Below are 14,694 nucleotides of genomic sequence, written 5' to 3' on the forward strand. Positions count from 1 at the left end.
TGTTTCTGCTTTTCATTTCTTCTGTTTGCTTAGAAGCGATATTTTGAGCATTTATCAAACTGGGGTGTACGCATTTAGTTATTGTAGCGTTTGGTTGTGGTTATATAGGGAGAAAATGATGAAAAGTTGGGAAAAGCTGTTCGCAATGTCTTATTCAATGATATTAAAAAAAAAACGCTGATGAAAATTTGCAGTACACACCCACAGATATACACGCCCACACACCCACATGAGTGCTTCAGACAACAGTCAGATGCTCAAAGGTCCTTGTTTAATAGAAAGGAATATGAAGAGTCGAGCGTGGCCTTTTATAACTTTTTAATTGTTTCAATAACTTTGTTTGCCGTTGACATTGCCACAGGATTGCCAATGGATGTCCGTGGAAAGTATCTGAAGTGGCGCCTGCTCGAGGTCTAAAAGGAATGTTTGCTTAACGCCAAATTAACTTTCCATATGTGTGATTAGTCACAGCGACAGATTTCGATATGGAATATACATTATGTGCCAGCGCGACGTGCTCCGTTCGCGCACGACAATGGATTTTTGTTGTTTCTAACTAATTGACACTCGATAGCGCCAAGCTAAATACGCGCGTTGCCCAATTTTTTGGGCATTCTGAAGGCAAACAACAGGTTCAGCATTTGATTAGATAAATGCTGCCCTTAATGGACTGGAACAAGTTAAGTACTGTCTGGCATTTCGCGATTGTGTGCAATCGAAATCGATCTGGTCAGCACCCACAGCATCCCACCAAATAATGTCCAACGAGCGACGCTTGTCAAGGGTATGTCCAAGTCCCAGGTGGGCATCTGCCTGTGCAGGCATGTGGCAATCCCGGCGATCTGTAGCTTAGAGGCACTTTGGCCATGCATTTAACATGACCGACTTTGGCCAAGTCAGTCGGCATTGTAGAGATTTGCATGGCCAGTTGGCCAGTCGCAGGCAACATGTTGCCGTCCCATATACGCCCCCTGGCCCGAGGCAACCAGAGCGACCGCAACAAAAGCACAACAATATAGCAAGAGTCACCTGCCCGCCGAGCACTATCGGCGGGCGTGGGGGTGTTGCGCACACGGTGCTGGTTACCGTTATCTACGCACCAATACCACGGCAATGGTGGCATCTACCTCGCGCCACTCTGCTGCTCTGCTGCTCTACTGCTCTGCTGCTCTACTGCTCTGCTGCTGCTCTGCCGTTAAGTATAAAAGCCAAGGCGACCAAGGACCTGCGCTCATTCACTTCGGTTGAGTTGTGTGCAAACGTTCGTGTCAATTGCGAAGCTCGGCAACATACCAGCTACCTGTGGCAGTGGCAGCGGCAGCAGGCGAAAGCCCAGTGCGGTGCAGTTTGAAATTCCAAGTTTAGCCAATGTGAGTTCTCTTGCAAATCCATCAATCTATCAATCAATCAACCATTCGGGATCGTTTTCACTCTTTTAATTTTATTCACACACGACTCCGATAATTAATTAAAAAATTAACTTTCATTTAAAAATTGATCTCAATTTATGAAATAGCTCCGAATAATTGCAATCTTCTTCTTCTTGAACAAATTATAACGTACAAAATCAAAGGTTAAAACTGAGATAGAAAATATCAAATATAAGGAAATTGATAAATAAAAATTAATGTTTATTGCAAAAATTAAATTTTTATTTGTTCCATTGAAAATCATTAAAATGTGATATGCGAAGCCTTAAAATAACTCCTTGGTTCCTAGATATGGACGAGAGAAGAAACTAACTTCGATGTTTTAAAATTGAACTGATTATTATTTTTTAAATTAATAAGCATTGAATTTAGTCTCCTTAATATTTTTGAACAAAACACAATCTTATTTAATTTTGGTATACAAGCTGGCATATTACTAAGGCTGCGATCCGGCATTTAACTAACCCGATTGAACTCGGATTTCTTATTTATTTTCAGTTTAATTTTCTTTTAAAATTGCTTAATTTCAAAATAAAAAACATTTAAAGGCAAAATTATCTGTCCATATTTGTTAGATATAAACTTTGTGTAGAGATCGCCCACAACTTCTTTCTATATAAAAGTATCTACGACAAGGCTTGAAGACTTTTTTGCATCAATCATTTTAAACAGACTCTACGTCATTTATTTTTAGGAAAAGTGTAAAAATATTTGTATAGATTTTTTAAATATATATATTGAACCAAGACTAACGCACAGTCATGCTTAGGCTTCAATAGATTAAATGTTTTCGTTAAATAAATTGGATATGGAAAATCGGAGAAGTAGAAACTTGCCAAATTCAAATTCTCAGGCTTGTTTTTAAGACCTCGACGCGTGCATCTAAACGCACGGACATCGACTCGGCTGTTGATGCTGATCAAAGATTTATCTATCTATTTTATGAGATCGGAAATACCATTATGGCGTTTTTTCCAATTTCAATGGGGTTGGGGCTTTACAAGCTTATACAATAAGCCACATACCGCATATTTTCCTAACAATTTTCCCAATTAAATCTTCTTCTTACGAATCTATTAATTAAGAACCAAATGTTAGAATCAATGAAAGACGAATTTACAACCTCTTTCATGGAAGACGTGTATCATATGAATTTTCATAAAGATGTCTGAGATGATGAGACTGAAGCTAATCGGATGGTAATCGTATGGATCTAGTTTCCGGCAATTCTCAATATGAGACACTTGTTTATTAATTCATGTTGAGTTTTGAAAAAAAAGCTGCATGCCGTCTTTGCTCATACAACCTTTGACCTGTATTTTCCACCCAAGAGGCAATTTTGCCGCCAATTCATCAAACGTGTTCATTAAATTCTTATGTAGGAGTTTGGAAAGAATGTAGGAAACCGATCGAACGAAGCTTGAAACGCCGCCGTAGAAATCTTTGATGCACATTTTCGTAAAGTGTGAAATACGTCTCAAATGAATATGAAATAATCTCATTAGAAATGAGTTTGAGACCAATCGGAAATATTCCCTCAGTTAGTTTTTCACTTTTGCGAGGGCAATTTCCCAAGCGCCCTCCCTCACATCCTCATTAGGATAACTGCAGGATAACTGCAGGATAACTGCAGTAAGAAGTGTAGCCTCTTAGCTTGTAGGGATTGGGGTCCACAATGATCCGCAGTCAGTCGGGAAAAACAGTTTTATAAATAAAGGTTTACTTATAAGGAGATTCCTGATCGTTTCCAACCTATGGGAATTTAGCATAGTCTTTGTTTTAAAGGTAAAATACCTGCCTGCATTTACCTGCCTATTCAAGTATATAACCGAAGTAAGAGTTTAGTTAGAGACATGAAAGTACTTATTAAATTAATTTCTAGCTGAGCTCTTCACAAAACTTTTTGCAAAGGCGGCGGCTCGCAATAAGCGATGAATTGTGCCGTCATCTGCGCCCTGAAGGCCTAATGAATAAATATTAAGTAGTAGAGAGTAGACATTTTGCCCGTGAATGAGTACCTTTCACACATAATAAATATGCACAAATTATGGCTGCATTTTGTTTTCCCAATAAGGATAAGCACAAAAGTTTTGCCGTTGCCAACGGCTTAAGGTTGGTACGCAGCATCTTTCAATCAATATTTATAAATTGCTAGCCAACGGCTCGGGAATGGGTCTCACTTCGCCCTGCTAACTTTTGCACTTCTACCCAGTGCAAAGGGTACGGGGCGCCGATAATAGTCTTTTGTTGCAATTTTGCGGAAAATATAAAACAACGAACTGGGGCGGAGCCCATCGCGAGGTGTTAGTTTAGCCATGCAAATTGTGTATGAGGTTTTCACTTCCTTTGGGATTGAATGAAAGGACAGTCGTCCTTTTCCTGGATATCCATTTAATATCCATTGCAAATGGCCAAAAAGGATATAATGGTTATGTTTGTGCAGCCAGCAAAAAGCATTCCCGACCTTTTTCTGTATGCACTTATTATATTGGTCAGCATCAACAGCCGAGTGGATCTAGCCTTGGCCGTTTCTCCGCACCGCCGTTGGATCTGGAAACCTATAAGATACTCGGAGAGTAACCACAGATTAGGAATATTTCTCTTTTAGGAAAACTCCCCCATACACCACCAAAATTTAAACAAATTTAACTCTATGCTTTGCTTAGACACATTTGTGGACCTGATTATCTATACGGATTGAACTATATTCAATCTCCTGGACGGGCATTTGTGACTGGATCACTCTAAATTTAATAACAATCTCTTTCATTTCATATTTTTGAACAATTGAAAATAGCAATAGTCGAGTCGATATATGAAGCCTAAGCTGTCATGGTGAAAGTGTTCATCATCCATGTCGGAGTCGACAAATAAGTTTTTCTTCGAACGAATTTTGGTTATTTTTTCTACATATCTAGAAGAAATAAAGCAAGTAAAGCAACTTCAGTATTATTTAGCTCTCTCTAAAAAATGGAGTTGCATAAATTCGATGGCTAGGCACAAAATTGAAAGGAGTATATGCGAGGGTAGTCAATCTTCGTCATCGCCAAGAAACCAGGTTGTGATTCAGCCCTTTTGTGATGCGTTTATTTATTATTTATGGCCTTCATATTTATGCATAAATCGAGAGATAAAAACATATCGAATATTGGTTAGTTGCAGTGGTCGAAATTTAAATGCAGTTCTCTTATCGGATTGATTCAGCGAGCAGGACAAAGAATGCGTATGCATATTTTTCGCACATTGTTTTCCATTTAACAATAAAATAAAAATAATAATGACAGACTGCCATTCTGATAGTTGGAAGTATAAATCAGGCGCATGCTTTAAAGGAAAACCAGTTTATACACAAGTCAAATCCCATCATGCTAAGCACACACATCGAATGCCTCTCCTATTTGCATAGGCACATGTTCATTCTTATATTTTTATTTTGTAGTTAGAAATATGTGTGGGAAGGGCTTTTATTTGTTTTTGCCTTGTCAGTTGCTTCAACTTAAACTTAGGGCTCAGCAATTTCCTCGGCTGCCCGTCAATATTCCATTTAAAGGGACAACAAATGTGACATATATGCATGAGGAGTTGCATCTAACCACATTGACACCATATATATGTATATAAGTATATCTTCCAGCTAAATATTGTGTACAAACATGGCTGGCTAGATACATTTAATGATGCCGCGCCCTAAATTCAGCGACCACTGAAATGGAGGGGGACAGGTTTTAGCCTGGCTAAAAACTGTCAGAAATTTGAGGTAAATGTTATACACGTCAGCTTCAGCGGTAACAGGCTTAATGGTCGGCGAGGCTGTGTGCTTGAAATCTTAATTGAACCTTCACTAAAAAATTAACGAGATAAAACAGTTCTAGGCGAAGATCAAATACCCTTTCAGTCATATATCAGACTTGAAATCCATGTGTGCTTCTTGGAATCAACATGGTATAAAAGGTTCCAGACCAGCAGCAGATATGGACTCAGCTCGTCGTCCCGATCAAGCATATATATTCCCTATTATTCCTTCGGAGATGTGTCGTCCTGAGCGTGACAAATATTGTGACAAAAGTCTACTGTTAGGGTATACAAATAAAAATTGTTTGCTTAACGAGGGGAAAGGAAAGTTATTATTATCTGTAATCGAGCTTAATCTTGTGGTGCTGTTGGGCGTAAATCGGGTCTTTTAAAATTCTATCAACATAAAGTTGGTCTTTTTGTTTAGCCCTTTAACAAGCCCGCCAAGTTCAGCCATCGTCACTTAATTAACTTGCCTAGGTATGCCCATAAGCCTGGCCAGAGCCACACGGCTCAGAGCCAGGTGTAGGGGGAGTGGAGGTTGCCGATTTGGCCATCTGGTTTCTTGCTGACGCACAAATCAGCTAAAAATTCAAATCAAATTTCGTACGTGTCCGTTTTGAGGTCTTCGCTCACCTGATTTTCAGGCTGGCTGGCCCCTTGTTAAGCGTTGGGAGCCGCTATCAAATCGAATGCTGCCTTTATACTGCCATCAAGGCAGCCTAGTGGGCGTGGGTGTGGGCGTAATAACAGTATTTACGATACACGCGGACACACCGAAAACCATAAATGGTGATTTAAAAAACATTCGCAACCTGCAACGCAATATTGGCCCAGCACCCCAAAATGCCAGCAAATACAATATATGATTGCCGGCAATTAAATGCCAGTGGCATGGCCCGGCCCGTCCCGGCCCGCCCACGTGTACGTGTCTGCCCGGAGAAACGGGTAAACTATCTGGCTTGACTAATGACCGACGCACCGTGAAATTGATAAAAAGTAAATCGGAAATCAGAACAGCTCCCATCAATTATCACAATTTGGAAATTCAGACCTCTCTCGGCCCGCAGCGCTTATCTGCAGCAGCTCATTATCAGCCGCATGACGATAGCAGCTAGTCTGAGTTTCCAGGCTAAGCGTTAACTGGAGGTTAACTCCATTTTTTGTTGGCTTTAATAATTTGCCAAATTGTGTGACGTTGTTACTGCCAAAGTCGAAGGATTTGTTCTTGGCCGGCGGCCGAATGAATCTTATTCGGGAAACGCCCGCGTAGCAATTACCAAATTGCCAAATATTCCCTAATTGCAATTTAGGGCGAGTTAATGCGGTGTTTGTCACCTGGCGACGTCTATTAAAATTTATTTGTTTGTGTTTGTTGAAACTCAATGAAACACATGTTGGTACATATGTATGTGTTTGTCTGAGGATTCCTGCATACCCACAGCTTCATCGTCTTTATGGACTTTCCGCGAGTTGCGCCGCCGCTCTTCCCCCCTCAACCCCTCAAACCGTGCCATTGCCAGGTGGGTGGCCGGATAGCCCGCCATTTACGCGCCGTCCTTTTGCCTTGAAAAGCGCCAAAACTTGACGGCGAGTAGAGTAGAAGTGTAAATTTATTTACAAATTCAAATTCACCCGACTAGCAAACTTTGTTCCAGTGAGTTTTATCTAATGAATAAGAATCGGGTCAGATGAACATTTCTCTTCGTTTCTGACATTGTTGTTGTTGCTCTTAATTGTATTACCTGTGGATATGATTGAGAGTAATTTGATTTTCAGATTGCTTCTTTTATAAGAATAAAATCCAATCATATATATTCTTGATCTGTATTAACAGTCTTTGCTTATATAATAAAGCTGTAATGCCAAATATCTGTCGAAAGTTGACTTTTGGTTTTAAAACCTCTTTTGATCTTCATTATAATAAAACTGAACAAATTCGTTCAAACAAATTTTAGAAAACTGCATTCCTTTCATGTGTCTGCAAGGGGAATTTAATGGGCACCCAGAAGTTATATGTTCCTTCTCGTTAGTTTGTGATAATCGTAGGGATAGGTAAACCTTCGACTGATAAATTACAATTTCTTTTTGTTCATAACGAGGAGTCTCTTCTTACTATTATCCAGACAGTAGTTGAGATCATATTGGCTTATCCTTCTATAGCTGCAATTAAAAAACAAATATTTCTCAACTATTCTACTTTTTATTAAATTTAACATATCCTAAATGTACATGTGTGTGCCAGAAAATGGGTCAGCTGTGTACATATATTTCTTTTCAGCTCCCATGAGAATGCAATGAGCCAGAAGCTAGGAACAACAGCTGACGCTGACGCAAAAATCTACTTTGAATCCCAATCCCTAGCTGGATATAATTACGGCTCATTAGCTGCCGCGGTGCAGTTTTGCATTTAATGCATATTCAAAATTGGTAGAATGTGGAAAATGACAAGGGGAAAATGAACAGCATCAGCTCCACAATGGCAACATATGAAGCCTTTGTAACCGCATGCATCGGAGTCCGGTTTTGACTTGCCGCAAATTAGAGGGAAAAGCCACACTAGCAAAAATAGGACAACACCCAGGGTGGGGCATTAAAAACTTTTCCCAAAAGTGCGAAATTTCTTTGAAGCAGACGACGCACTGGCGACGTTTTTGTCACCAAAGCTTTTGGTTGAGGTCAGGATTGGGCGTGGCTACGCCCCTAAGAGACCGACCGCACGCGGCAGCGGCAAACATGTTGGCATGCAAAAAAAGAAACAAAAAAAAAAGTTGGCCAGTAACATAGTCTGACCAACGGCTGCGTGTGCTCAAACAGAAACCCGACGGGTCGGCATTTTGATCTATTCCGCACACAATTGCCTGTAATTAATTTGTTTGAGCCAACCCACGGCAAGAAAAATGATAGGTAAACGTGCGAAAGTCGGCTCTAAGCGGACCATTCTGTCTGTCAGTCGGACGCACAATTGTCAAGTCAAACTATTTGGCTGAGCTCACATGACCCAAATATCTGCTAATTGATCGCATGCAAGACCATAAAATTATTCCTGATGTCGGATAATTATTTCCCAAGTGAAGTGCTCTTAAACACTATAATCTTTGACAAAACAGTGTCAAGCTAAAGCTAAACAGGTAAAAGTAATAACAGAAAGGCCCTACAAATTCCTATCCTAGAGTTAAATAGCCCATAAGGCAAGGGATCAAAATATCGATTACTGTTATCTTCCTTAATAAATGTTGGCTGAGGTAATCGTACTTAGATGTGAGTTATCCTGCGCCGGACGAAGACAGGAGATAAATTTGTTAACAACTTATTTATTTTCTATTTATACTATTTAAACTATCCCTAGAATCGGTTTGTAGTTTTCACTGAAAAGACGAAAAATTTGCATATCAAGGATTTTTTCGATGCCCTTTGAAATATCGTTAACTCTGTTCATTAAAAGTACTTTGATAGGATTTGCCTTATAAATACAGCATTGGCCCCTTATAAATAAATATATGCAGACCAAGAAATTAAAAAGGTTTAATATTTCCGAAAAGAAACCGCGTTTTCAAGTTGAACTATTGGAAAGTGCCCGACTATAAGAAGAAAATCCTTTGGTACCCAGCTCCGTCCATCTGTCCATCTATCTGTCTTTTTCAGTTCATAAAGTTCATAGCTGCCAGATTTTGAATATATTAGATAATATGCAAGTCCATTAATTCCGATCGTCGCTGAGATACCCGTTCTTTCTTGATTTTGCAACTATTTGAGCTATCTTTTATGGGACATGTTCAAGCCATGTCCCTCGAAAGGATTCTTTACTGCCAACAAGTTAGAAAACAGGATTTTCGGGATTTTCAATGCGCTTATTTTATGTTATATTGATAATTCATGTTTCACAAAAGTTCTATTACAACCAACCAGATCCAGCAGGTGGCTTACCAACCGTATTAGCACTCAACCAGGGCCCCAGGCCAAGAGCCTCCAGGTTCGTCACATGATTCGTGCCAGCCGTAATGGGCGAGAGAGCAGCATCTTTGATAATCGTCAGGTGGTGAGCGGCACCTGCGTTGCCGTTGCGCGTATATTGGCCGAACTTTGCAGCCTCGTACTCCGTCTTTTGGATCTCGGCGGCAGCCGCGTGCGCCGACCGCTGCAGTGCCGAGGCTGCCTCAGCCTCGCGAGCGGCGGCGATGCGCTGCTGATAAGCCACCGCTGCCTTGGATGCGGCCAGCCGCTGCTGGGCCAGGACCACGGCTGAGGCTGCCGATGCCGCCTCGGAGCGTTGTATGGCCGCAGCTGCCTCCGACTTCTGCGTAAGTATGGCGGCATGGGTCTCCTTTTCCATGGCGATGCGCTGCTGGTTCAGCACGTTCTCCTTTGCCGCCTGCATTTGCTGCTGGGCGATCAGCACATTGGCTGATGCCTGCTTGGCAGCCGATATGGCGTTTGCCACCTCGTTTGGCGACGGCGCAGCCCTGAGCGGACTATGCCCACCGCTCCAGCCGCCGCTGCTGCCGCCTAGGCTGGCCCAGTTGCCAGCTGTATTCCAAGCGCTGCCAAGTTGGGCACTGCTTGTCGCCGCCCACGGAACGGAGGCATCGCCCAGGCTGCGTTTGGGCAGCGTCTTGTCGTCGGAGGCAGTGCATCCGGCTGCAGCAACCAATACCAGCAACATTAGAGGCGACATTTTTGGTCCTTCTCCGTTTCGGCTGATTTTGAAATGCATTTTGCTTAATTTGAACACTTCTACGACTCTGTCTCCCACTGAGCTACTGAACTCTCCTCCCGAGGGCTTCACTATTTATAGCAGAAGCTGCTGCGCTCAGCTGCTGCTGCTTTAATCACTCACGTAGCCATTGGCATCGGCAATTTGGGCTCTTTCTCTATGGCAACTGACTTTACAGCTGCATCGATTTCATGAGCATCAAAGGGAAATGAAAGGCTGCTCCCTGCTTAGACTGTGGGCAATTACTAAAGCGCAACGCCTTTCATCAATTGGTTATCGTAACCCAATTTATATTTTTCTATTATGCAATAGCCAATTCTTGGCAGTATCTACATAGGAATCACTTTAACAACAATATAACTAACGTTTACGCTAAAGACAGACGCAATGTACACAAATATGCATGTGCGTGCATTCCTTTGTATTATTACGCCCACGTGTACACTCACCTGCAAACACACACACACACACACTCGGAGGCAGGCTGCTTTTGTGCCACATTATTAATGTTATAAAAAAATAAAATTTAATTACACCGCGAGAGCCACGCAATTTACGTGTCCAAAAGGTATTACTCTTGGAAAAGTGGGCGACATCCGATACAAATTGTGCAGCTCAGCTGCCGAACATTTCGCGCCGGCCGTGCAACAATTGTAATTACCATTAATGCACGTCGCCAGGTTGGGCTTTACTTTTACTCCTATTAATGAATACAAATTGAATAAGACAAGCTGATGCCACAGTCCGGAGCAGCCGTGCGAGGGTGCGAGGTACAATGTTCCAAGTCTGTCCCATATTCGGTTTATAAATTTGAGAGAAAACATCAGGTAAACAAGAACAGGGAGATGTCCTCAGGATGCCAGCGATTAAATACCCTTGCAGACAATAACTTTGTTTCCCATTTCGAAAACAACAAAGTTTTCATTATGTTCCGTTGAAAGATTTTTTTGTAATTTTCGGGGCATATTCCAAATGTTTTGAATACTTAAGCCCAAGACTATACTTGCATTCCATTTTTGGACTGGTAGCCAAAAAGTGCAATATTCTGGATCTGTGAATACTACGTGAATCTCAGTCTACTTAGCAACTCCTTGAAGCTACTAGATAAGCCATATTTACAGTAACAAGACATCAATGATTTAAAGCGAACTCATTTTCCTTGGAGGAGTCAAGCTTAAAACTTCTTTATCTAGCTCTTAAAGCCTTTATGCACACTATTTTGCCTTTTTTTAATTGCCATATATTCATAGAGTAGTTGACGACGTTTCTCAAAGAATAAAAAACCGTCATGTCGGTGTTTTGGCGGAAAAAACAGAAAGTCGATACATTGCGGCGATATCAGAAGCATATCACATTACATATTGTCCCTTTAATGGCCACCCACTGGAGGCCTTGACTGAGCCACTGCCAGCACTTATGCGAATTTATATTTGTTTTATTTCAGAGCGCAAATCTGCAGGACAGCATGTCGCAGGCATTTCAGAGACAGTCACGGAAATCTTTAATAGGCATTTTATTGCTCACCCTCTGGGCTTTTCTGGCGGAAGGAGTTTTGGCATCGGCATATGCCGATGAGCTCCACAAGGAAAACGGTAAGCTGCAATGCAATGTATGCCAGTTCACGCTTAACCTTTTGCTCTTCAAGATTTTCCCACCTTGGCCAAGCGACCCGCATTCTTCGTGGGCAGCCGATATGGACGTTCTAGCGGAAATAGCGGTGCCGGCGGAAATGGCGCCGTCTCTACCGGAATGGGGACCTCAAAGACGCGACGCCTAATCATAGTGCCCCGGAATGATCGGTTTTTCCTGGGATCACGATATGGCAAGCGCAGCGATGAATACCTGTCGCCATACGAGCAGAACAGCCTGGGCTTGGGCCTAGGCAAAGGCTCCTTGCGGGAAGCCGAGCCGAGATCTGTCGAGTCCGACGAGAAGCCTAGCAGCATAGCAAGAACCCCGCCCGTCATGTCGATGACCATGTCGTGCGTTTACACGGGCATCAGCAACTTCTACAGGTGCAGCAATGTCAACACGTAAGTCCTGCTCCACATGTTTTGCCATCTGTCATTTAACGAGCATATCCGCCTTCTGCTTAACCCTGCACAGTGAGGAGCTCAACAACATGGTGGGCCGCAGCGATGGCGTGACATTGGACTCCAATAGCATAGCCTCGGAGGATGCGAACACCAACATTAAGTAAGAAGCCAGAGCACAGATTGATTGACCAACCTGCGGTGGCGGATCATTTCCTCTGACAGTTAATATCCTTGTTATCCCTTGGCTTTCAGCTACTCATGTAGCGTATCTTATGTTCAAAATGAAGCAGCTGGTATTAAAATTTTTAACGGGGCTGGAAAAGTTTTAATACCCAACAATAATTCTGTAAATAAGTATACATACAATAAATACATACATACACATATGCATACATCTGTATCTAATAACATACCTAGGTAATACAATTACTTATTATACATAAGCCAATTGTATTAAAAATGCTTACCGAGTATCTCTTGCCACTCACGCGCTTCAGTGAGTATAAAGGATCCTTTAGCTTCGCAATGCTAGTCCCATATTAATACAAACTAACATATGCACAGAATTCATGCATGTATTACCTATTCGCTCGTACAATTGTAAACGTTAAATAAATGCAAGAAAATATATACTTAATTACTAAAAAGTATTTTTTTAATTGCGATAAGTTTTCATTGCAAATAGTTGGTGTACAAATGTAGCTTGTGAAACCTACTCGACTAATATTTACCAAATTCGACATATTTGATACAAGTCCATTTTCAATCTTTGAAACATTCAAAACATTCAGTTCCTTGAAATGGATTGATTTTTTAGGGATTATCTAAAAGGGCCATAATTTTCTAAGCTTTAAAACTTCATCTCGATCAAAATTTTGATGCAATTATAAAAAGAGCCTCTTTCAGCTCTCTAATATTTTTTACCTACAAACAATTATAGTATTCTTTAATGTATGTGGGCTCAAAGAAAAATATATTTTCCTTAATAAAGCAATTTGCCTTGCGCTAATGCATTTCTGTTGCGTATAAGTTTCTCTGCGGCCCGATACATTTGCTTACACCTAAAGGCACATTTCTTATTACAAACATACATATGTATATACACATAGGTACTACAAGAAATTTAATTAACATAGCAAGGCCCACACTGATACAAGTAATGAGCAAAAAGCAAAGAGCACTTATTCGTAAAATGGTTTCTTGAACGGAAAATGCGAAATGAAAAAAATGCTGTAAGTTGTCGTTACACAAAGTTTCTCTTAGCTGGCATTGATTTTAATTGATGGCAACGGATAGCGGTATACGGCTGAGTTCCCGCACGGAGTGGAGTCCACACGCCAAGCCCAGCATAAAGTCTAAACAGCATTTTAAGCTAGTGGCGAAGTGCTTGCTAATTGCATTAAGCGGCACGGGCAACAATGTCATCCGGATCCACCACACGAGCGTTTCTTGGGCCCGCCCGCATCACAACTTTTCGGCAATCAGGACACGACAACGCGGCGATACTTTCTCATCAAACAGTTTTTCGTAGCGCACCTCCAGGCGCAACTGCTGCGCTGCAGCCACTTCCCTGAGGTAACACAAACGGTCGTAGAGCACCACGTTCTCGCAGAGTTGCTAGACAAAGACACGGGAGTCAATTTGAAGTTTTGCGAAAGCAATTATGAATTACCTGTATGCTGGCCTGCAAACAACACAATGCCTCAGCCAGAAGGGAGCCACGACCATCGGCATATAGTTCGGTTATTTCAGCAAAGCGAGTCTCATGAACGGACCGCCAGTCCAGCGGCTGGATCGTTTGCCGCGAGCACAACTGATATTTTTGCTGAATGTCGGCAAAGGTGAGCCCATCTTGGTGGGTTGGGTCCTGGGCACGCGCCTCTTTTGTGTCGTACCGCTTCACTTTCGTCAGCTCAACGGCATCGCATAGGGCTTCCGCCAAGGCACGCACAAACATCCGACTTCCGTGCTCTGCATGCGCGCGAGCATCGCATCGCCAACGCGAGTTGGTCTGCTGGCACGCCAAGCGCATAAACGGTCGGTTGAAGCAGGCGACCGCACAATCAGCTGACATAGCCTCACGAAGCACCTTGCTGAGGGGAAAGTTTATGAACGAGCTCCTGGCAGAGCTGTCGTCCGCTGGACCTTCAGCTTCGCAGCGCAGCGCGAGCTTGTGATAACAGCAGGGCATTATATGTAGACACCGCACTTGTGGCATCGCCAAGAATAATAGCATTGCGCTTATGCTTAAGTCCGCACAGGCATGCAAGCCAATTATCGTTGTGCGCAGCGCTCTTGGCAATCCGTTGCCCGTGGCCAGCTCAGATGCGTATTGCTCGATGCGAGCGCAGGAGTTGGCGTCTGCTGTGATAAATAGCTGCTGGTAGCTAATAGATTTGTGTGTCCCCTGTGGAAGCAGCTTCTGGCTGCGTTGGCGCGCCGCTTGCACCCGCTGCTCGTCTGCTTCCAGGCCAAGTATCAAATAATTATCATTTCGCTGAAGCAGCGCTTCGCTGAGGTAACCCAGCCCGGAACCCAAGTCGATTACGAATTGCATATCTGCGCAGTGTCCATGAATGTGTGCTGCCAACTGTTCAATTTCATGAAGTTTTTTGGGTGCTACCTTGCGGTTATTGCCAGAAAAGTTCCTTGGCAATGGGGGAGCTGATGGAGCTGTTTGAGTAGGCGTCAGCTTAGCTATCTCTTCGCGGAAGCATTCCAC

The 14,694-nt window shown here is 42.4% G+C and overlaps 2 protein-coding genes across 2 annotated transcripts; one reads left to right on the forward strand and one right to left on the reverse strand.

Moving 5' to 3' along the window:
• The first annotated feature begins 1,263 nt into the window (after positions 1-1,263).
• Positions 1,264-12,579, forward strand: LOC115758985. The gene is made up of 4 exons (XM_030699791.1): positions 1,264-1,370; positions 11,381-11,528; positions 11,582-11,969; positions 12,043-12,579. The coding sequence occupies exons 2-4, from the start codon at positions 11,402-11,404 to the stop codon at positions 12,134-12,136; spliced, it is 609 nt and encodes a 202-aa protein (XP_030555651.1). The 5' UTR covers positions 1,264-1,370; positions 11,381-11,401; the 3' UTR covers positions 12,137-12,579.
• Positions 12,580-13,247: 668 nt separating this feature from the next.
• Positions 13,248-13,987, reverse strand: LOC115758997. The gene is made up of 2 exons (XM_030699802.1): positions 13,645-13,987; positions 13,248-13,589 (listed from the first exon to the last, which is right to left on the reverse strand). The coding sequence occupies exons 1-2, from the start codon at positions 13,927-13,929 to the stop codon at positions 13,437-13,439; spliced, it is 438 nt and encodes a 145-aa protein (XP_030555662.1). The 5' UTR covers positions 13,930-13,987; the 3' UTR covers positions 13,248-13,436.
• Positions 13,988-14,694: the final 707 nt, after the last annotated feature.

This window comes from Drosophila novamexicana, unplaced genomic scaffold (genome assembly GCF_003285875.2).
Source record: "Drosophila novamexicana strain 15010-1031.04,08,12 unplaced genomic scaffold, DnovRS2.1 tig00000008-arrow-pilon, whole genome shotgun sequence".
NCBI lineage: Eukaryota > Metazoa > Arthropoda > Insecta > Diptera > Drosophilidae > Drosophila > Drosophila novamexicana.